The sequence below is a fragment of the Euphorbia lathyris genome, chromosome 7, assembly GCF_963576675.1.
Source record: "Euphorbia lathyris chromosome 7, ddEupLath1.1, whole genome shotgun sequence".
NCBI lineage: Eukaryota > Viridiplantae > Streptophyta > Magnoliopsida > Malpighiales > Euphorbiaceae > Euphorbia > Euphorbia lathyris.
In genome coordinates, this window is record NC_088916.1 from 78,077,011 (window position 1) to 78,101,430 (window position 24,420).

At 36.2% G+C, this 24,420-nt stretch overlaps 1 protein-coding gene across 1 annotated transcript; it reads right to left on the reverse strand.

Moving 5' to 3' along the window:
- Positions 1-22,068: 22,068 nt before the first annotated feature.
- LOC136200483 (alpha-crystallin domain-containing protein 22.3-like) lies at positions 22,069-23,006 on the reverse strand. The gene is made up of 2 exons (XM_065990858.1): positions 22,478-23,006; positions 22,069-22,385 (listed from the first exon to the last, which is right to left on the reverse strand). The coding sequence occupies exons 1-2, from the start codon at positions 22,983-22,985 to the stop codon at positions 22,069-22,071; spliced, it is 825 nt and encodes a 274-aa protein (XP_065846930.1). The 5' UTR covers positions 22,986-23,006.
- Between the last annotated feature and the right edge of the window lie 1,414 nt (positions 23,007-24,420).

A 24,420-nucleotide genomic window follows, 5' to 3' on the forward strand; every position in this document is an offset into this window, starting at 1 on the left:
ATGGTTCGCACCTTAATCGCCGTTGGAACGATTTAGGTACGTTTCAAAACCCCGTTTGATGAAGTTCACCCGAATCGCCGTTGGAACGACTCAAACGTTTGAAAACATCAAGATAAAAACCTTTAATAAGAAAAGGTGGTTAAACATACAAGTCAATTTATTTTGTACAAATCATTTAAGAAAATGATTCAAAAACTCTATTATTCACAATGAAAACGATTTTAATTACAAGGTTCGCTTAATCCGTCGTTGGAACGGACTAAGGTTTTAAAGCGTGATGTTTTGGGAAACGATTTTGAAATGTCAAGAAAACACTATTTATTTACATTAGGAACTTCTAAAAACTCATTAGTTTAAATAATTAAATTGAAAACTCTTTTTGTGATTTATTTTCCCCTTTTTCCTTAGTGGACTCTCTACTTGTTATAATTACAATAATAAACACATTTAAACCAAAATTCACTCCCAAATAAAGCCCATTTGAAACATGGACCCCTAAATGGCCCAAAAGAATAAAGAAAATAATATAAGCATATATATATACATTTTAATCCAAAAAGGAAATATGAAATAAAAGTTAATGAAAAGAGACTATATAATACATATATGAAAATACTAAATATAATACATTTATACTTTAAACATGTGAAAATAGTAAATAAAACTCCTAGATAAGAAAATAACATTTGTCACCAAAATAGTTTTATTTAATAATAACTAATATAGCCCAAATATCCCAAAACTATATATATATACATAACTAATGTAATTTTAAATGTAAAAAATAATATATATTTATCCACTAATATTTACTAATTATCTCCAAAGTCAAAAATAATATATATTTATCCACTAATATTTACTAATTATCTCCAAAATGCTCAAGTAAATAACATTTAAAATAAAATCCAATATAACTTTTTTTTTTTTGATAAAAAATCCAATATAACTCAAATGAATGAAAAAGGAAATATATATATACATATACTTATAATAGATCAAATTAATGAAAAATAATATATAGACATTCTAAATAACTATAGGTACCAAATATCTAAAAAATAGTTTAAAAGTATATATTACATAACTATATATATGTATACCAAGGATCAAAAACTTAAAAGTTGAGAAAGAGGGACTAAAACAGCATTTTTTACATTCCAGCAGATTTACCGACGGAAAATCCGTCGGTAAACAGCAATTACTGACAGAAATGGCAAATTACAGCAGCACTCCAATTATTTCTAGATTTATTGAAAAGCTTTAAATTAAATCTAATTCAATCGTTTTGGATTTCCGAACTACCAAAAATGGATCATAGTCAATAACGGACGTTCCTAAAACGACGTTTTTATTTTAAAACGTTATTTGGAAATTCTTTAAATTACAACTTATAATTACAACGTCTTTAATACCCGAACTACCTTTTTATCGGATCACGGTTCGTATTGGGATATCAAAACGAGGTTTTTTATTTTAAAAAAAACCAAATTTTATTCAACACGAGACAAAAATTAAATAAATACGCTAAATTAAATAAAACGTGATAAAATAAATGAATAACTAAATAAATAAAACTATAACATAAAAATAAATAGAAGAAGGAAATAAATTAAATAAAATAAAAGAGTCTAGTCCTCGGATAATACCTTAAATTCTGTATCTGACAGTCGAAGCCGATTGATTCCACGAGTCGTGATTTTCCGGTTTTTTGTGTTTTTTTAGTAAAAATTTAACTTTGGGAAAATTTGGATTTTTTTGAGAAAAAAAATATTTTCTCCAAAAAATTGACTTTCTCTCTCTAAAAATGTTTAGAGTGAGAAAGCTCCAAAGAATCTCCTCCCCTAATGCATGGGGATCTGTGCCTTTTATAGGCAAACGGGTCCCCGGACAAATGGGCGACACCCGAGTAAAATCGGGAGTCGCCCAAGGGGGTTGGGCGGCCGCCCAAAGCATGTTGGGCGGCCGCCCAACCTTGCGTTGGGCGGTCGCCCAACAGCGTTGGGCGAGCGCCCAACGCGAGGTTGGGCGTGCGCGCCCAACTGCCGTTGGGCGTCCGCCCGACGCGGTTGGGCGCTCGCCCAACGGTCGCCGGGGCGCGTCTCGCACCGCTGGGTGTGCACGGCCCCTGCGGCCGTCGAGCTCACGTTCCGCACCGTCGGGCGTCCACGCGTCGTGACCGCCGAACGTGTATTCCGCGCTGCCGGGCGCACACGCCCCGTGGCCAACGAGCGCGCGCCTCGCGCTGCCAAGCTCGTGCATTGCTCGGACGTCGAGCGCGTGCTATTCCTGGTTGGATGCGTGCGTCCGACGGGCGTCGAGCGCGCGCTTTGCGTCGTCGAGCGGGTGTCCGACTGTCGTCGAACGTGCGCCGGCCGTCGCTAAGTACTCGCACCATGCCGCTAAGCATTCGCGAGCCATCCAATCAACAACAGCGACCCACCGTAACTTATTTATTTTATTATTTGTTTTCGAAACTTCCGGAATCAATCGCTTCCACCGTGTTGTTTTCAGGTTTTCGTCACAGGTCCTCCGACTCGGTGTCTACAGGGGTCAAAACTCTATGTAAATTTTTTTTACACTAATGTTTGTAGCCAAGAGCAAAAATACCCCTAACGTTTTGGGTCAGGAGCAATTTTACCCCTAACATCTAAAATGGTGCAATTTTACCCCTAATGTTTATGTTTGTAGCCAAGAGCAATTTTACCCCTAACGTTGATAAATTGGATTAATTTCAGACACTATTATAACATACAGTCATTTTTTTCTTTATTTTGCACCAATTGCATATCAATTTGTTCTAAAAAAAAGGATATACTGTTTTTTAAATAATTTAATAATAAAATTGGAGATTAATATTTATAAATTCGGTGAATTTTTTGAATTTTTTTTGTCTAATTCATACAAAAGACAGTATATTTTTAATATTTTTTTCACATCTCAACATATGTTTGTGATTTGTTACTGATAAAATAACGCATGTGTGAAGTGTTGAAACACCTTTCCACATGATTTTGATTTGATAAAATTATTTAAGTTAATCCATGATTAAAGAACAATTAAGTTTAAGTGCTTTGATTTAATTGTACTAATATGTTTGTTCAATGTTGAGTATAAATATAAATACAAATGGAAATAAAAAGTAAGACAGGACGAAGTCAGCATGAGAATACAGCACAAGCTTAATGGAGTGTAACTCGGCATGATAAAAGATCTTCAGAATAAAAGCCTAAAGATCAAAAAAATCAACGAAGCTGAGTAGAACGCAAAGTCTTCTTGAGAACTGTCTTGCAGAACGAAGCTGACCATGGAAGCTGAGTAAAAGAGAACTCAGTATTTGTATTAGCAACAATCGAAGACAGCGGTTATCAAAGTCAAGCTGAGTGATCTTCAGGACAGCATGAATGATCCGTTTGCTAAAAGACAAGATCCGACAACTGTCTGCACTAATAATAGAAACCTTGGAATTACGCAAAAGCCAATCTCGAGATGCATGGGTCAACTGTTCTGTCGCTGAAAGACAAACTGGCATAAGAAGACGAAATCTGTGAGAAGAGGACAAACTTGACGCTTGCGGAATTCAGACGACAGGATTGGCCTGCAAGTCTGAAGCTGACCAGAGCCTTGTCTCAAAAAGGAACCGTTTGGATCAACGGACAAATCCAAGTACAAACCATTTCTGCTTCAGACCTCAACTATAAAAGGACATGGTCATTCTTGGATCACCAGCCGATTACAAGAAGAACAAAAAGAGTATACATACAAAGCACACAAAAACCAAAAGAGATCTTACACCAAATTTCTATTCTTGTGTAAAAGCTAGATTGATTTTCTGTAATCATCTAAAGTGTTCTTCATTCGAAAAGAAAAATTTGTATCAATTGTAAAATTGAGAGTGTTGTGCTGAGTACTCAGTGTTGAGTGCTTAGTGGTAGAGAAATCTAGGTGTTTGGTTATAACACTTAGTAGGAGTTGAGTAGACAAATAGAGGACGATACTCTTGCATATTCAACTGCCTTGTAAACGGTTTGTGCTTTACCTTTAAAGAGGTCAGTATTGGATTTAAAAAGCCCGGAGGGATTCTGGGGACTGGACGTAGGCGGAGAGGCCGAACCAGGATAAGTCGTGCTGAGTAATCTCTAACTCTCTCAATATATATATATATATATATATATATATATATATATATATATATATATCTGTATGTGTTGCTTGTTATATTTACTCGGCATATAAATTGTTTAAATTGACACTGAGTAAATAAGGGTTCTGAGTTGGAAGCTGACTACAAAAGTGTCAATTCCCAACTCATATGTAAAATAGTTCTAGTCAACATCTGACTAAAGCTATCTTACGCTACAATCGGCCGTGCTGACCAAAGCTGAGTTAACAAACTCAAGAAAATATATTAAGTCAGCTTAATTAAAAAAGGAAAAAGTTATATTAGTTCCTAACCCCCCCCCCTTGGAACTAATTATACGGGACCAACAAGTGGTATCAGAGCCATATAGCTCACTACTCAAAGATTTAACAATCTTGAGCTGATCCCGATAAATGGCTGAGAACATCACTCGTTTCCTTCCCGGGAACCAAACAACATAGATACTCCCCGAGGGATTATCAATTAGTCGGCCTCCCCTATTCTTTGGATCAAACTATACATTTTGGAAGAATAGGATGAAAAAATTTATTCAAGCCACAAACATGAGTGCATGGCTTGCAATAGTACAAGGCCCATACGTGCCTTATAAAACTGTTGACAATGAGAAAGTTGTCAAGAGTGAAACTGAGTGGTCAGAAGATGACCTTAAGAAATTACAAAATAACGCTTCGGCTATCAATATGCTTCACTGTGCTCTAGATGCTGCAGAGTACAATAAAATATCAGGTTGCGAGTCAGCACAGGAGATATGGAAAAAGCTCGAAGTGACCTATGAAGGCACAATCAAGGTCAAAGAGTCCAAAGTAAACCAACACATGAGACTGTACGAGCTGTTCGAGATGAATGAAAACGAAGACATCTCGGAGATGAACTCAAGATTCACCAACATTATAAATGAGCTAAAAAGACTTGGCAAGAACTTCACTGAAGAAGAACAGGTGAAGAAAATCTTGAGAAGCCTGCCCAAAAGCTGGCAAGCTAAGAAAACAGTTGTGGAGGAGGCACAGGACCTGACGACGTACAAATACGATAAGCTGATCGGATCTCTGCTGACTCACGAAATATCTATGAAGAATTTCGAAGCAAAAGAAAAGTCAGAAGACAAGAAACATAAATCACTTGTCATGAAGGCTAACTCAACCGAAGCTGACTCATCAGACGATGAGGAAATGGCCATGTTTACAAGAAAGATGAAGAAGCTGTTTAGAAAGAATGAAAAGAACAGCAAGAGGCCATTTAGAAGAAGTGATAGGTACAAAGCTGAGTCCAGTGACAAATACAAAAAGGACAGCTCCAAGCCTATCACGTGCTTTGAGTGCCATCAAACTGGGCACATTAAGTCAAGCTGCCCTAATCTGAGAAAAGAAAAGAAGGGAAACAAAAAGGCAATGGTGGCCACATAGAGTGACAGTTATGAGTCAACCTCATCTGAAGCTGATACAAATGAAACAGCAAATATATGCTTCATGGCAGATGACGCTGCTGACCGAACTCATTCTGAGCATGCTGACCTCTCTGAAGAATCTGAATAAGAGGAATACTCTAATGAGGTAACATCCTTACACATGCTTAGAAATGAAATGGTTAACGCCCTGAGTGACTTATACACACTGACTAAAAAGTGTAATAAGAAAATAAAAGCACTCAACAGGCGGTGTGACGAGATTGAAGAGGTCAAGCTTAGTGACCTTCGATATCTTCTCCAAGACAACTCAACTCTGTATAGTAACATGGAAATCATGCATAAGGATGTCTCGGAAGTCCAATCAGATTCAAAGAAACTGAGAAAGGATGTCACATCCCTACATAGCCAAATAAAAGGCTCAAACAAAAATAAACCCCATGCTGAGTACTCAGGTACTAGTCAGCATAGACAGTTCACTCAGTGTGACTGTTGTGGAAAAAGGGGACACACAACAGATGTGTGTTGGTATAACAAGCGGATTGTCCAATGTGACTTCTGCAGAAAGAAAGGACATACCACTAAGGTATGTTGGCATGCTCAGCACAATGGTGCTGACCAAAAAACAAAGTCACCCTAAAAGGGTAACTCATTGTGACTTCTGTGGTAAACAAGGCCACACCATAAAAGTATGCCATCACAAATTAAAACATGACTTTGCACTTGTCTATGCTAACAAACGAGGACCCAAAAAGAATTGGGTACCTAAAAATGAATGATTTAAAATGCAGGTGAGCCTGAGATGCGTGGAAAAATCGAAACTATGGTATATTGATAGCGCATGCTCGAGGCACATGGCTGGTGATGAAACTCAGTTCATCACACTTGAGCTTAAACGAGGTGGAAACGTAAGCTTTGGAGACAATAAAAAGGGTAAGATAATAGGATTAGGTACTATCGGAGGTAACCCCACCATTGAGTCAGTCTCCTTAGTTAAGGGTCTCAAATATAACCTATTGAGCGTAGCTCAGCTTTGTGATAGCGGTAGACAGGTTATATTTGATGCTACTCAGTGTCGAATACTCGAGGGAAAAACAAATAATTTGATTTTAACTGCCCCTCGTGTTGACAACGTATATATGTTGAGTTTAGAAAAACAATTTTAAAAAAATATATGCTTAGTATCTAAAGAGGATAACTCCTGGCTATGGCATAGGAGACTTGGTCATGTAAGCATGGACCTCCTTGCCAAATTAGCTAGAAAGCAACTAGTTGAGGGATTGCCCAAATTGAAATTTGAAAAAGATCAATTATGTAATTCTTGTCAGCAAGGTAAACAAATGAAAAAGTCTTTTCAAAGTAAAAATATTGTCTCAACCAAGAGACCATTGGAATTACTACACTTGGATCTTTTCGGACCTATCCAGCCACTCAGCTTGGGAGGTAAGAAATTTTCCTTAGTCATTGTAGATGATTTCTCTCGGTACACTTGGATCATCTTGCTGAGTAGCAAGGATGAAACATTTGATATATTCACAACATTGATTAAAAAGCTTTAAAATGACAAAGACCTAAAAGTAGCTCATATTAGAAGTGACAATGGCGGAGAATTCAAAAACCAACAGTTTGATGAATTCTGTGAAGCCGGTGGTATTGACCACAATTTCTCTGCTCCTAGAACGCCTCAACAAAATGGGGTGGTTGAAAGGAAGAACAGAACAATTGTCGAAATTGCTAGGACAATGCTGAGTGAAATAAGGCTTCCAAAGTATTTCTGGGGTGAAGCTGTCCACACAGCATGCTATATACTCAATAGGGCTTTAGTTAGACCTATTCTTAAGAAAACCCCATATGAACTTTGGAAAGGACGAAAGCCCAACATTGGCTACTTTCGTGCCTTTGGGTGTAAATGTTTTATACTCAATACAAAAGATAACCTTGCAAAATTTGATGCTAAAGCTGACGAAGCGATCTTTTTAGGGTACTCAACTAAAAGTAAAGCATATAGAGTGTATAATAAACAAACTCAAGTTGTTGAAAAGTCTGTCCATATAGAGTTCGATGAAACTGACCTTGCAGGAAAGACAACTCAGTCCGCCGAAGATGAACCGAGCTCAGCTTCCGCTGACCAAATAGGAGCCACTGAGTCATCAGTACAAGGGCTGACCAAAGGTAAACATGAACCCGAAATTACCTTTGCTGACCAATCTATTCCTGCAGATATTGTAGAAACACCTATTCCAGACAACTCAACATTACCTAAAGAAATAAAAATTCCAAGAGGACATTCGGAGAAGTCCATTCTTGATGCCGCTGACAACAAGCTGATGACAAGAGATCAGCTTAGAAAGTATCTCGGGAATGTTGCATTCGTCTCAGTAAATGAGCCAAAGAACTTTGCCGATGCTAAGCATGATGAATATTGGATCAATGCTATGCAAGAAGAGCTTGATCAATTCCCAAGAAATGAGGTATGGGATTTAGTACCAAAACCTAGAAATCAAAAGACCATAGGAACTAAGTGGGTCTTTAGAAATAAACTAGATGAGCAAGGCAACGTAGTCAGAAATAAAGCCCGACTTGTAGCTCAAGGCTATAGTCAGCAAGAGGGCATTGACTACGGTGAAACCTTTGCACCCGTTGCTAGGTTAGAGGCTATACGAATTTTGTATGCATATGCTAGTTATATGAACTTTAAACTATATCAAATGGATGTTAAAAGTGCTTTTCTTAATGGCTTTATAAACGAATAGGTATATGTTAGTCAGCCTCCAGGGTTTAAAGATCCAAAATTTCTAAACCATGTTTATAAACTCAAGAAGGCCATGTATGGCCTAAAGCAAGCACCACGTGCTTGGATGAGAGGTTGACCAACTTCCTACTGACCAGGAACTATATTAGAGGCAAAGCTGACACAACCTTGTTCATTAAGAAAAAGGGTAAACATACCCTGCTAGCACAAATCTACGTAGACGATATAATCTTTGGTGCTACTGACGAATCCTTGTGCAAAGAGTTTAGTAAACAGATGCAAACTGATTTCGAGATGTCAATGATGGGCGAACTCAACTTCTTCCTTGGACTTCAAATCAAGCAAGGTAAGAATGGTATCTTCATTAGTCAGTCCAAGTACGCCAAAGAAATGCTAAAGAAATTCGATATGGAAGATTGTAAACCCATATCAACCCCAATGGGTACTGACACTGTCCTATGCAAAGATGAGAAAGGTAAATCTGTAGATAGCAAGCTATATCGAGGTATGATTGGCTCTCTACTTTACCTTACCGTTAGTAGACCTGATATTCAGTACTCAGTATGTTATTGTGCAAGATATCAAACTGACCCCAGGGAATCTCACCTTATAGCTATAAAAAGAATTTTTAGATATTTGCAGAGCTCAATTAATGCAGGTTTATGGTATCCAACCTCAAATGACTTCACACTCATTGGATACACTGATGCTAACTATGGATGAGATAAGCTAGAGCGTAAGAGTACTTCGGGAGGCTGTCACTTCCTTGGAAGCTGTGTAGTATCTTGGTTCAGCAAGAAGCAGTCATCAGTTGCCCTGTCTACAACTGAAGCTGAGTACGTAGCTGCTGGAAGCTGTGTTGCACAAGTCCTATGGATTAAGCAACAACTTGAGGATTACGGAGTAAAAACAGAAACAATTGAAGTCAAATGCGATAACAAGAGCGCTATTGACCTATCCAAAAATCCAATCCAACACAGCAGGATGAAGCATGTCAGTATAAGGCATCATTTCATCAGAGATCATGTATTAAAAGGGGAGATCAAGCTGACCTATGTACCAATAGATGAACAGCTTGCGGATATCTTCACTAAGCCTCTGGCTCATGAGCAATTTAACATACTAAGGGAAGCAATCGGTATGTCTAATCCTCTTCAATAATACTATGTGCCTAATTGAATGTTGAGTGATTACCATGCTAAGTGACTTGTGCTAAATTAGTAACTTCTACATGCTGAGCTTAATATGTGTTATAGAAAATCACCATATGCTGAGTAAGACATACATGCTGAGTGATTATCTTAAGCTGAGTTACTAAAGTAGTATGAAAACCCTCTATGTAAAACTATGCACTTAGTACCACAAACGTTCAGTATTCTAACAAACTGAGTAAAGCCCACTTGCACCATTTAATGCTAGCACGCGTATTAAATAGCCATCTAGGATGACGTAGGAAATAATTAAGAAAATACACGCGCCGAATGTGTCATAAATGCCAGGATCTTTGTCAAGTGATCATCTCGAGGTAAAACGGCTAGTTCAACGTATTGGATCAATTCGAGCCTCTATAAATAGTGGATGAATTCCCACTTCTACCTCTTTACACTTAGAATTTCTAGCAATCAAAATCTCTCTATCTAAAAACCCCAAACCTCTCAAAAATCTCAAAACCTCTAATCATGTCGGATTCCCAAAATCTCTCCGGTGGCGGTTACGACGACAACCACTCCGATGAAAACCCTCAATCTCCTGCTCAGTAGGAATATAGCGAGACTCCCACCAAGTCTCAAGAACAAGGTCAGCATGACCAAACTCCAAGTAAGAGCCCTCAAGCTAACCTCGCAACCTCTTCGAAGAAGAAGAAGAATAAGAAGGACAAGCAGTCCAAGGAAAGGATATTCCTTAAAATCTATAAAAGTGTTAAGAACCATGAGGTACTTCGCTGTCGGTGGTCCTCTCCAAGCTTCATAACGGCTGAGCAACCGTTCTGTGAGTGGATCTCGAAAAATGGATGGGCTGGACTCTTCTCCCTTCCTGGTAAAACCTACCCTAGGTTGGTAAGGGAATTCTACTCCAACCTCTGTGTTGACGAAGAAGATGCTGACCATCTGGTAACCCATGTCAAAAGCCAAAAAATAATGCTTACCCCATCTTATCTAGCAAACTTGCTAAAACTGCCAGCCAAAGGGAAAGAATTCAGGACTACAAAGGAGAAACTTGACCACTCTGTGACGTTCTGTAAGCCGGAGGACCACAAAAGGGAAATAGCTAGTACATGCATGGGTCAGAATCAAAAGATGGCTCACTACATCCTGACTAACTTTATCTTCCCTAAAATCAACTCAGCATCATCAGCTTCAAACTTCGAGTAGTGCTTCATCTGGCACATGCTGACCTATCAACCACTCAACATGCCGGTGTTCCTTATCGGTGCACTTCAACGAAGTACTGGGAAACTCAGGATGGGGTCCCTCATTACAAGAATCCTTGAAGATCATCAAATAGACATGATTAATGAAACTGAGACTTGGGGAACTGAAATCACAGCGGCTCTGCTGTTTGGGTTAGTATACAACCAACCCCTCAAGTCTAAGAAGGGAAAAGGGGTCATTGAGTAAAATGAGGAAGAAGCTGATGTTGCACGGGAGGTGCAAACCAAGAAAGAAAAGAAGAGGAAAACTATCCAAACTTCTTCTAAAGATGTTAATGCTGCCCCAAAGAAAATCCGGTTTGTATCAAAGGGGAAGAAAGTTGATGCTGAGCAAACTCAGGACACACCTAAGTCAGCAGAGAAACGAAAAAGGCAAGTTGAGCCTGAAGAAGAGAGTGAGGAAACTCCAGAGCAACCATTGCAGAAAAAGAAAAAGAAATCCTCGGAGTTAAGTCCTATTGATGCTGCTCCTCTTTATTTCGTAATCTCCGATGATTCGCATTTCGCCAGAAGTCAAGAAATTGATCTTGAGAAAATCCATGCTAATCAAGAAGCAGAAGAACTAAGAAACAATTAAGGTCAGTGTGATGATGTTGAGCCATGTCAGGAAGATAATGCTGTGCAAGAACAAACAGCGGATATTGAGCAGGTTGAGAATCCAACTGTGCCAAGAGAGACAGTTGATGCTGAGTTCACAGAGCAAGACATGGCCGGGGAAGAACTCAATACTGACCTAAGGGTAAATTCACCTTCTGAATCTCTTGATTCTATTCAAGCTGACCCCTCTCCTCCAAAGGCTAAGAAATTAAGGAGACTCAAGAAAAATGTTCATAGATCTCCAGTTATTGACCTTCTGGGTAATTCTCCTCTCCGAGATCCCATCACTGATCTCTCGGACATGCAGTTTAAATTCTTCTCCAATCCCACTGAGTATTCTCCAAAGGAACTTCAGAAAAAGCAAGCCAAGACTCCAGAAAATCCAATCCCTGCCGAGCAAGAGCTCGAAGTCCAAGCTGCTCAAAGTAAAAAGCATGCAAAGGAAAATCCTGCTCAAACCGAGTGGACTCCTCCTACACCAACTCAAACCAACATTGAGCAAGTCAATATCTCTGCCGATCCACCTCCTTCCAATCTGATATCGCAGAATGTTGAGCAGTCAGTTTCCGCTTCTACTCCAAACAAAAGCCCAGCTGTTAACCAAGCTGGACCTTCCAATTCCACTGGAATTTCGGCAACTGAGCAAATTCCTGAGGCAACATATTCCTATCTTCATGCTACTGAGTCCGGGCGTCGCATTATTGACTCTGCTCAAACTATTCTCCAGGATTTGAACACTTCTCATGCCGATGCTGCTGGGTTTGCAAATGTTGAGTCACCACAAATCTCATCTATCACTCAGCTCCTCAATGAGATCAATGGTCTCAAAGAGTTAGTAAGTATCATGACAACAGTCCAAACACAGCAACCCAAGCAAGCCTCCATCGTCAAGCTGGCCGAACTGCAGTTAATGATGGTGAATCACATGGATTCCCTTCAAAGCCAAATTAATGCTCTTTCTGCAGTCAACACGGGCTATGCTACCTCTGCTGAGTTGAATCAACATTTTACCAAGTTGAACTCTGAGCTGACCGGCACTCGCGAGCTAATCTCCTCAACTTCTCAATGTTCGGTCGAACAAATTAGCGAAGCTATCCGTCTACTTAACTTGAGTAAGGAAGAAATGGAAACTGGCCAACTCAAAACGAACGAACTGTTGCAATACTCCTGAGCCACCTACAAACATGTGCGCCACACGAATGCTCAACGTTAGTTCTATGATTCGGCTTTGCTTAAGATGTACCATTAAGCTTATGCTATGCTGACTGACACTATCACATGGGTAGGAAAATCTCAAGAATATATATTGAGTATGCTCAGTGCCTCTATCCTAATTCCCGGTGCTACCTTGGACGATGGTGTTCCAGTTTTTGATGGTCTAAGGGAAAGCACGAAAAGGCTTAAGGCTTATTCCGTGAGATTAACTCGTGCTGCTCTCAATGACACCTTCGTTCCTCCTCCGCCCGATACTAGCAAAACGGGGGAGAACGAACAAGATGATAGAACTCAGCACCACTCAAGGGAAGCAGGCGGCGCATCTAGTAGTCAGCAGCAACAAAAGGGAAAAGGCAAAGTCAATCCTGCCCAAGTCAATAGGAAGAAATAGCTTGGCTAGATTCGCTAGTTTTTCTTGACTTGTATTTTTGATGTATCTTGACTTGCTGACTATCTATGAAATTATGCATCTCTTATTCAAAGTTGATTAATCTTATGTGATGCTTACTTACGTATTGTGTTTTATGCTGATCTGTCTTAATGAACAAACAAACAAAAGAAAATGGAATATACTCAGTATACATTAGACTTGATACATCTGCTCTGATAATGTTTTCCCATAACTCTGATATCAAACTAACCATGTATCAAAACTGAGTCAAAACATATTCCACATATTGACCTCTTCTGAAAGCTGACCTAGGCTCATCTGAATTAGATCTTAGAAAGTCTAGAACTGAACTAAGTCAGTATAAGCATGCCTCAACTTTACTCAATTGAATCTTAGAAGGTTTAGAGTTAAGTTAAGTCAATAGATGCAACCCTTACGGGGGAGTAATTTCAGAAGCATAAAAAGAATTTCAATCATGGGGAATCTCAATGCTGAGTTCCATCAATTAAATATTTTGCCAACATCAAAATGGGGGAGTTTGTTGAAACACATTTCCACATGATTTTGATTTGACAAAATTATTTAAGTTAATCCATGATTAAGGAACAATTAAATTTAAGTGCTTTGATTTAATTGTACTAATATGTTTGTTCGATGTTGAGTATAAATATAAATACAAATGGAAATAAAAAAGTAAGACAAGACGAAGTCAGCATGAGAATACAGCACAAGCTGAGTGCAGTGTAACTCGGCATGATAAAAGATCTTCAGAATAAAAGCCTAAAGATCAAAAAAATCAACGAAGCTGAGTAGAACGCAAAGTCTTCTTGAAAACTATCTTGCAGAACGAAGCTGACCATGAAAGCTGAGTAAAAGAGAACTCAGTATTTGTATTAGCAACAATCGAAGACACCGGTTATCAAAGTCAAGCTAAGTGATCTTCAGGACAGCATGAATGATCCGTTTGCTAAAAGACAAGATCCGACAAGTGTCTACACCAATAATAAAAACCTTGGAATTACGCAAAAGCCAATCTTGAGATGCATGGGTCAACTGTTCTGTCGCTAAAAGACAAACTGGCACAAGAAGACGAAATCTGTGAGAAGAGGACAAACCTGACGCCTGTGGAATTCAGACGACAGGATTGGCCTGTAAGTCTGAAGCTGACCAGAGCCTTGTCTCAAAAAGGAACCGTTTGGATCAACGGACAAATCCAAGATACAAACCATTTCTGCTTCAGACCTCAACTATAAAAGGACATGATCATTCTTGGATCACCAGCCGATTACAAGAAGAACAAAAAGAGTATACATACAAAGCACACAAAAACCAAAAGAGATCTTACACCAAATTTCTATTCTTGTGTAAAAGCTAGATTGATTTTCTGTAATCATCTAAAGTGTTCTTCATTCGAAAAGAACAGATTGTATCAATTGTAAAATTAAGAGTGTTGTGCTGAGTACTAGGTGTTGAGTGCTTAGTGGTAGAGAAATCTAGGCGTTTGGTTATAGCACTTAGTAGGAGTTGAGTAGACGAATAGAGGACGGTACTCTTGCATATTCAAATGCTTTGTAAACGGTTTGTGCTCTACCTTTAAAGAGGTCAGTATTGGATTTAAAAAGCCCGGAGGGATTCTGGGGACTGGACGTAGGCGGAGAGGCCGAACCAAGATAAGTCGTGCTGAGTAATCTCTAACTCTCTTAATATATATATGTCTGGATGTGTTGCTTGTTATATTTACTCGGCATATAAATTGTTTAAATTGACACTGAGTAAATAAGAGTGCTGAGTTGGAAGCTGACCACAAAAGTGTCAATTCCCAACTCATATGTAAAATAGTTCTAGTCAACATCTGACTAAAGCTATCTTACGCTACAATCGGCCGTGCTGACCAAAGCTGAGTTAACAAACTCAAGAAAATATATTAAGTCAGCTTAATTAAAAAAGGAAAAAGTTATATTAGTTCCTAACCCCCCCCCCCCCTTGGAACTAATTATACGGGACCAACATGAAGTGTAGATGATAAGATTCATGACCGAGAAGACAGTTTGATGAATTTCTCAAATTGACCCAATTTATCAACGTTAGAAGTAAAACTGCTCTTGGCTTCCAACATTAGGGATAGAATTGCATAATTTTAGACGTTAGAGGTAAAATTGCTCCTGACCCAAAACGTTGGGGGTATTTTTGCACTTAACCCTTCTTTTTGGACTAAATTTTTTTTTTCTGATATGAAGTGAAGAAGAAAGGAAGGAAAAAGAAGTGAAATTACTAACTCGAAATCCAAATTATGAAAGATTTCATTAGGGGGGGGGGGGGGGGAGGAATGCCTCTTTTGATCCCCCCTGACTACTAGAGATAGTGGAACACAAATAAACCTAGCACAACAAGTTCTAAGGTAACATGTGACTCTCTCTTATAGTGTTCTTTATACTAAGTTGAGATCTAAATCCAACGACCATTATAATGTTTCATTCAACACTTCATCTAGTTCCCATCCCGTAGTAGTGGGAGGCAACTATTAGAGATAGTGGAACACAAATAAACCTAGCGCAACAAGTTCTAAAGTGACCTGTGACTCTCTCTTATAGTGTTCTTTGTACTAAGTTGAGATCTAAAGCAAACGACGGTTATAATGTTTCATTCAACACCTAATCTAGTAGCTAGATACACTCTTTTCTATATCATACGTCTGATTGACTTATGTTTGTAATTCATGGATATTTATATAAGATTTAATATATCATTTGCCTCATGAACTTATCCAAAAAACTTGTTTGGCCCCTGAACTTTCAAAGTGTCTTGATAGCCTCTTGAATTTGCATAAAATATTCATTTAACCTCCTGAACTTACATAAAATGTAATCAATTGATTACTCGGTTGCAAAAATGTAAATTAAATGTGGAAGATGTATTCCACGTGTCTTAGAATGTCATTGCATAATACAAGAAAAGAGTAAAAATGAAGTTATTACTTGCTTAACTACAAACCTTGTATTCTCTAATATTACAACCGCAATACCCCGATCTTGATTGTTTTACTCTTTTTTTTAAGACGTATCCAATATATTTTCCACATTTAACTTACTTTTTTACAACTGACTGATCAATTGATTACATTTTATACAAGTTCAGGAGCTAACTGAATATTTTATGCAAGTTCAGGGGGCTATCGGAATACTTTGAAAGTTCAGGGGGACAATCAACCTTTTTGGACAAGTTTACGGAGCAAATGATGTATTAAGCCTTTATATAAACTCGTAATTTTTCTAAAAAAAAAGTATCAATGATACAATTCAATACCTAGTTGGTATTTAATTTTATACGAGTATCCGTGGATACCTTGCTTTTTTTATTCAATACTAGACCTATTCATGGGTTGGGCCGGGTCGGGCCTAATCGGGTTTTATGTATAATTACTTCATCCAAGCCCAATCCAGCCCACCTATATTTATATCGGGCTCGGGCCGGGCTGGGCTAGACTATAAAATGTAATTTCTAAACCCGGCCTAGCCCGGCCATCTAAAATGTTGATATTAAAAAATTAAAATAAAATAATTTTTTTCTAATGTAATTATTATAAACGTTTAGTTGATATTAATTTCCTTATTTTTTTTTTCAATAGCATGAAGAGTAATTTTTTATATATAGTCCATCACCACTTATGTATTCCTCTGAGAAGACTATCTTATTATTCACATTTTCCCAGCCAAGCCTTAAGACACACGTACGAAGACCAAAGAAATGGAGAGCAAAGTTCTTACCATATAAAGTCTTGAGATTATCAATTAATTAGATATATTATTAATTGTTAATTTCCTATTTTTTAATATATTACTTTAATGTACTACACACAATTAATATTTTATATATATATATATATATATATATATATATATATATATATATATATTAGGCCGGACTGGGTTCATTTGGGATTTTGAGACTAATTCCAAACCCAACCCATTTTATGTATGGGTTTTTGCGGGCTTGGACCGAACCGGACCAAACATTAAATATGAATATCCAAACCCAACAGAATGGACCTGGGCGGACCAATGGGCTCATGAACAGGTCTATTCAATACTACATGATTGATTCATAAATATTAAAATATCCTTATTTTTTTATTAGGGATAATTTAAAAGTAGATTCGTTTGGTGTCTATTATTGTTTTTTTTGTTACAAATCTAATTCTGAAATTTGTAAGATTTTCATTTTTTTATCTTATCAAATTTGGCTGATACCAACCTCAAAATGAATTTGATTAAGAACGACCTCAAAATGAAAATTTTCAAAGAATTAAAGTTATTTAATATCATATTTATTATGAAATCATATTTTTTATTTCTCAAAATAATCATTTTTGGAGTTTTCTATTTTTAAACATTAACTCTCTTTCATTAAAAAAAACATCTAAATGTCAAATCTTTTTAAAATATCATTTAATTTTTGATTTTTTTTTGTTTTAAGATCATTATCGGCTAAGTTTGGTAAAGTCAATAAAAAATAAAAATTTTTGTAAACCATAAAGTTCGATTTGTAATAAAATGAACCATAAATAGTGATATGCAAAAACGTGTAATCACAAGGTTTAATTTGAAATTAACCTTTTTATTATTAAGTAAAGATACAGATCGGATTTTTTTTATGTTTTAATTTACTAATACTGTTTAATTGGCTTAATACATCATTTGCCTCCTGAACTTGTCCAAAAAGCTTGATTGACCCCCTGAACTTTTAAAGTATCCCGATAGCCCCCTGAACTTGCATAAAATGTTCAGTTAGCCCCCTGAACTTGCGTAAAATGTAATCAATTGATCACTCGATCATAAAAAAGTAAGTTAAATGAGGAAGATGTATTATATGAGTCTTAAAAAAAAGTAAAACGATCAAAATCGGGGTATGCAGTTCTAATATTAGAGAAGACAAATTGTATAGTTGAGCAAGTAATAACTTCATTTTTAATTTATTTTTTAATTATGTAATAACATTCTAAGATGCGTGGAATACATCTTCCGCATTTAACTTACTTTTATGCGATCGGGTGATCAATTGATTACATTTTACGCAAGTTTAGGGGGCTAACTGAACATTTTATACAAGTTCAGAGGGTTATCGGAACACTTCGCAAGTTTAGAGGGCCAATCAAGTTTTTTGGACAAGTTCAAGGGGCAAATGATGTATTAAGCCCTGTTTAATTCTTTTGCATTGATACGTATAATCTGAGTATACATATAAATATTAATTATTAGTATTATATATGTAAAACTATTGGTTCCCCGTTTGTTTAGGGGAAAATATTATGTTCTGTAAAATTTTATACAGGGAAAATATTGTGCAGGAAAATAAATTATTTTTCTATGTTTGGCAACAACACTGGAAAATATTTTCCGGTATTTGGCTATAACACTGGAATATATTTTCCAATCACTAAAAACGTGAAAAAACATGAAAATTTGTTAAAAACACAAAAAGTGTAAAAATGCGAAAATCACGAAAAGTAAAAAAAAATTAAAAACATGGAAACATGGAAAAAAGTGGGAAAACACGAAAATGTGAAAAAAAATTAATGTTAAAAACACGAAAAACGTTTTTTCACATTTTCACATTTTTGGCATTTTTTGTACGTTTTCTCGTATTATTAACGTTATTGTCTTTTTTTTGCATTTTCTTTTCATTTTTCGTGTTTTCACGTTTAGTTTTTCGTTTTTTCCCTTTTTCGCGTTTTTTTTTTCGTGTTATTCACGTTTTTTCATGTTTTTCGTATTTTTCACGTTTTCGTGTTTTGTTTGCATTTTTTGTCTTTTCATCTTTATCGCGTTTTTCACTTATTGTCACGTTTTGTGTTTTAGCATTTTTCGCGTTTTCGTGTTTTTCGTATTTTTTCACGTTTTCGTGTTTTTTGTATTTTTCACGTTTTTGTATGATTCATGTTTTCTCACTTTTTCGCGTTGTTCATGTTTTGTGCTTTTTCAAGTGTTTGCTTTCTTTTTGCGTTTTTATGTTTTTCACGTTTGTTCACTTTTTCATGTTTTTTGCGGGTTTTTTTTTTCATATTCTCGTGATTTGTAACGTTTTCATGTTATTCATATTTTTTCGTGTTTCATATTTTTGTATTTTTACATTTTTTAACGTTTTTCCCATTTTTCTCTAAACACGTATGTTTTGGGGAAAATGTTTTTTCTTCATTTATTTTCCATTGACTTACCACTTATTTTCCTTTGACTTATTTTTCTGCCCAAACAAACACTGGAAAATTGGAAAAATACTTTTCTGCAGAATATTTTCCCTCAAACAAACAGAGCCAATTTTTCTGCAGAATATATTCCTCTTGAGGTTCATTTCGTTAGAAAACATATATTAAATTGACTAACGATGTTAAAAGTCAAAGGAAAAAGAGTTAATTTGGTCCTTATATTTATTTATTTTATAAATTAACCCGCCTTATTATCTAATTATCACAAACAAACCTCAAAATAAAGAATAAAAATCAAATACACTATCTTTTCCATCTCTCTTTAATTTCTTATTTTTATTCTTCTTTCTCTCTCTTCTCTCTCTCCTATTTGTTAATTTCTCTCTCTAAAATCAAATGAATTATCACTAGTGTGATGTGCCTCCTCTAAGTAAGTGTCCAGATTGTTCCAATTGTTCACACTTCATATTCCCTCTAGCATTCCATAAGTGAGGTTGTCAATAAATATCATAACATAATTTATGTTTGGAAGATCCTATATGATAGTTAAATACCAGTAAACCAGAGTGTTAAAAAATTTGGTGATATAGTACTAAAATTGACCTTATTTAGAAACGTTAATGTTAAATTTGCAATATTTCGTATGTACGACTAAATTTACACTTTTCTGAAAACGTTAGATTAAATTTGACCGTTGTCCCATACAATAATCACGAATTCTAAGTTGAGCAAAAATAAACTAACTTTTATAAATTATCATTTAGCTTGAAAGAATTTTTTTTTTTGAAATAGCAGAAAAAGGTTCAATACATTAAACCTGCTTGAACTTAACCTGAAAAACCTACTTACTCTTTAATGTGGTCCTTATTACACCCGGTAGGGCTACACGAAATAAATAAGAATTATCGGATTCACATATGTTCATGTGTCCGATAGACGGTCCTACCTTTCCTATGGCAACACTACCCATTAGAAATAGTACATTTTTACGAAAAGCTCTAATTCTGTCGTCTCAATGTTCTTTTTTTTCGGGGAAGAAGGCCTCATCAGAAATGTTGATGGACTAAACATTTCCGCAGTCTACAAATGTTTTTCTAGGTGCAACATATTTGATAACTGTGTCAATTGGGTTGGTTCTATAAATCGTGTTGTATCAAAATTTGACAGTTCTATCTAAAGTCAAGATAATAATACAATTCGAAGTTTGTTCAGTTTTAGCCTGGGAACTAGCAGATTAATTTACCATGTTTGCACATACGATAAGTACGTTTAATTGTTCAGTAGCCTTGAGCTTGGCTCAAAATGCGGATTGACCCTTTGAATTTATAGAATGTTCGTTAGCCGTTTGAATTTACTTAAAATCACCTATTGCACACATTAATTTGTTTAATGTCACCATTAGCCCCTTAAACTTGTCTATAATGACTCATTGGTTCCTTAAACTTTCTTAAAGTGATATATTTTCTAATTTGTCCAAAACTAATCTTTTTCTGACAAGTGGATTTAGAGAGTTAATTATATCATTTTAAGTTAGTTCGGAAGATAATGAGAAACTTTGTAAATTCAAAAAGTCAATCAACTTTTTAGACTAAATCCTAATGTAATCCTACATCATATTGATTTAATTTTATATTATATAATTAACAGTTTTGATATATGCAGCCCTTAAGGCTGGATATAAGCATTAAATGTAATAGAATATTCTTTTTATATTTTCAGAACTGCTAGCGGATCAAATTCAGTTCCGTGCCCGAGAGTGTGTGGCGGCGAAAATGAGACTGCTGGTTCAGACGACTAAACAGAAGGAAGCAAGGTGGGTTGTGTGGCCTCCACCTGATCCGGGTTGGGTGAAAGTGAATACAGATGGAGCAAGCAAAGGAAATCCGGGAACCGCCTCTGTGGGGGGACTAATCCAAGATAACTCAGGTGAGTGGAAAGGGGCTTCCTAATCAATTTGGGAATTTGTTCGGGCTGTTAGCAGAAATATGGGGTTTATACTTTGGGCTTTGTTTGGCTTGGGCTAAGGGCTTCAGACAAGTACAGGTCGAGCTTGACTCATCATCAACTATCATTCTTTTGCAAAACACGACTGAAGTACATACGTGAATGTCAGAGACTCGTAGATAGAAATTGGGAAGTACAGCTAAAACATATTTTCAGGGAAGGTAATCACGCAGCTAACTGAATGGCAAACTTCGTAGGCACATTTGCCCTGTGTCACCACGAGGGACGATTAGAATGATTGTACATTAGGATTTATTTTTGCTCTTTCTTTTCTTTTTTGTTCCTGAGCCTAGTGCCTTCCTACATCCCAAAAAAAAAAAGATCTATATTTATTATTCATTGAACTTTTAAATACAACAAAACTCATTTAATGCAATCATATATTCTTTTATATTTTTAATATCTATATTTATAATATATTGAATTTCTAACGTTTTTGGAAAAGTGCAGATTTAGCCGTAACTATGAATTGAACTTCTAACGTTTTTTTGAAAAGCCCAGATTTACCTGTAACCATGAATTTAAACAGACTGTTTCACTGTTATTTAACTCGTTATTTAATTATCACATTAGACCTAGCTAACATCAATTATATCTAAAATATTTATTCAGTTACTAATACAGTTAGAAATAACCTGTCAAAATGATAATATTTAAATCTGTCAAATAAAGTTAGTCACAAAAAAACTGGAAATTAGTGATTATTAAAGCCGAATAGGTCCGTTCGTGCTCCGATATAAATATATCAAACTATATTATTTCAAAGACTTCATCTTGCTGCAAATTTACTTCAAACAAAGAAAAACAATTCCATACATTACATTAAGAGAAAACATAAATTTTAGTAATAATAACAATAAGAAAGATTCTGTATGTTTCAGATTTTAGGAGAAAAGATTCCAATTGTTCATACTTTCAGATTCCGTCTAGCATTCCCGCAGTGAAGTTATCGACAAAATCGTTCTCCTTTTCTGGCTTGAGGACAGAATCGTTGTCAGTTTTTGATTTGAGGACAACTCCCTCTAGCATTCCATTAGAGAAGTTACCTACAAACTGCCGAGGATCAACAGGACCTGGCAGGTTAAATGCGATAGAGAACTTCCCGGGAGGACAAAGATTTTTCGACAGCATTACGAATGTTCTCGAATTAAGCTCTACCGTCTCCTCGCCTGTTGTGGTCACACCTTCTATACGAACTGTACCATCAGTTTCCACAACACAGCTGAAATCATCTGCAATAAATGAACAATAATCGACACCATAAGGTTATTAATCCAATGTCTTGTAGTAGTTCAAATTGTCTAATTTGGCAAGGTGAACTTACTTTCACTATTTTTGACACCTGGTAGGGCTACGCGAAATAAATAAGAATCGTCAGATTCACATATGTTTACGCGTCCAATAGATGGTCCCATCTGTCCTGTGGCAGCACTCCCGGTTAGAAACAATACATTTTTACTAAAAGCTCCAATTCTATCCCAGTCTTTTTTCTTCGGGGAGGAAGGCCTGATCAAAAATGTTGGCGGACCAACCATTTTCGCAGTTCCGGAATGAAGAGTAGTAGACTCCGTCTCTCGAGACATTTCTATGGATAGTATACTTCTAATAGGTGTCACAATTTCTATATTCTGACCCTCAAATGTACCTTTCGCTTTACATGAACGATGCTGCGGAGCAGCCCGTTTTCCAGCCCTTCGAACTGGCATATTAGTTATATCCCGGGATGTACCGAATGTCACAGCAGGCACTTTCGGCACAAGTTCAACCCTTTCCACTAGCATATTACATGGAGCAGACTCTTCTCCGATAAGTTCAATCCTTTCTGATGCCATATTAAATGAAATACTGTTATGCTCGGCAAATTAACGATCCTGCAATATAAATATAAATTGATCAGAAACTCGAAATGAAAACTCGGATTCCATAAAAAAAAAGGAAATTTTCCCTAAATTAAAAAAAAAAAACAAGTTGAAGCAATTCAAATCAAAGTTGAAAAATAAAACCCCAATTTTTCAAAAGATAACTTCAAAGCTATGTGCACGGATATGGAAACAGTCATGGATACAAAGTGACAGATCCAGGATTTACTGTCAGTGTTTTTTTTTTTTTTGCAGTGGTCTCTTGTGATTTATGGTTGCTAAATTGATAATTTTGATGTTTTCACATAAAAAATTAAGAACCTCGACACCATTTTCATAGAATTTTTAGTATTTTCTGGTGACCGCTGGGTGCCCAAGCCCCCCAAACCCTATCTGGATCCGTCCCTAGACAACCTGAAATATTATTTCTAAAACATAACTTTCAAAATAGACACAGACACCAAATGGACATGGACACGGACACGAATGCTACTAACCAGTAAAGTTAAGAGAAATTTAAGGTTGAGTTTCTCGGTGAAAGTCTCAAACTTTTATGCGCAGAAAGAGAGAGAAAAAGAGGGATTAGAGTTAATTAAATTACAAATTTGGATAACCTGTTTTAGGAATTTGTTTGAGGTGTAGGTTCATTCATGTATGAACAACGAAGAAACACTAAATCCAAATGTAATCCTAAATCATAATGTTTTAATATTTTTTTATATAATTAAACCGTGTTAGGATTTTTTTGCTAAAAATAATTTTTTTACTAAACTCAGATTAATTTTTACGGATAAAGTACAAAAATACCCCTAACATTTAGAGTCATGAGTAATTTTATCCCTAACGTTGGTAACCAATAGCAATTTTACCCCTAACGTTCTCAAGTTGGGTCAATTTAAGAAATAATTCATCAAACTGTTTTCTCGGTCATGAATCTTGTCATTTATACCTCACATGTGAGTCATTTTATCAGTCATTAGTGATAGATAATAAACATATGGTTAGACGTGAAAAAAATTACAAAAATATATTGTCAATTGTACGAGTTGGAGAAAAAAATTTCAAAATATTTTACCGAATTTATAAATAGTAATCTCCAATTCTATTATTGAATCACAAAAAATATGAAATCTTTTTTTTTTAAACGAACTGATGTGCAATTTGTGCAGAATAAAGAACAAAATATACGTGTTTTATAATAATATCTGGAATTGACCAAACTTGCTAATGTTAGGGGTAAAATTGCTTTTGATTGTCAACTTTGGGGGTAAAATTGCATCATTTTAGACGTTAGGGGTAAAATTGCTCCTGATAGTAAACGTTAAGAATATGTTTGCACCTTATCTCTAATTTTTATCTAGATTTAGATTCAGGTCGGTTTATTTGTCGATAAATATTGTGTTTGGAA

What these genes read in the sequence shown, in the direction of transcription:
- LOC136200483 (XM_065990858.1), bottom strand. Translation starts at nt 22,985, where the DNA reads ATGGCATCAGAAAGGATTGAACTTATCGGAGAAGAGTCTGCTCCATGT. An exon ending in AGGTGTCAAAAATAGTGAAA is followed by an intron (nt 22,386 to 22,477) that starts GTAAGTTCACCT and finishes CATTTATTGCAG; the next exon opens with ATGATTTCAGCTGTGTTGTG.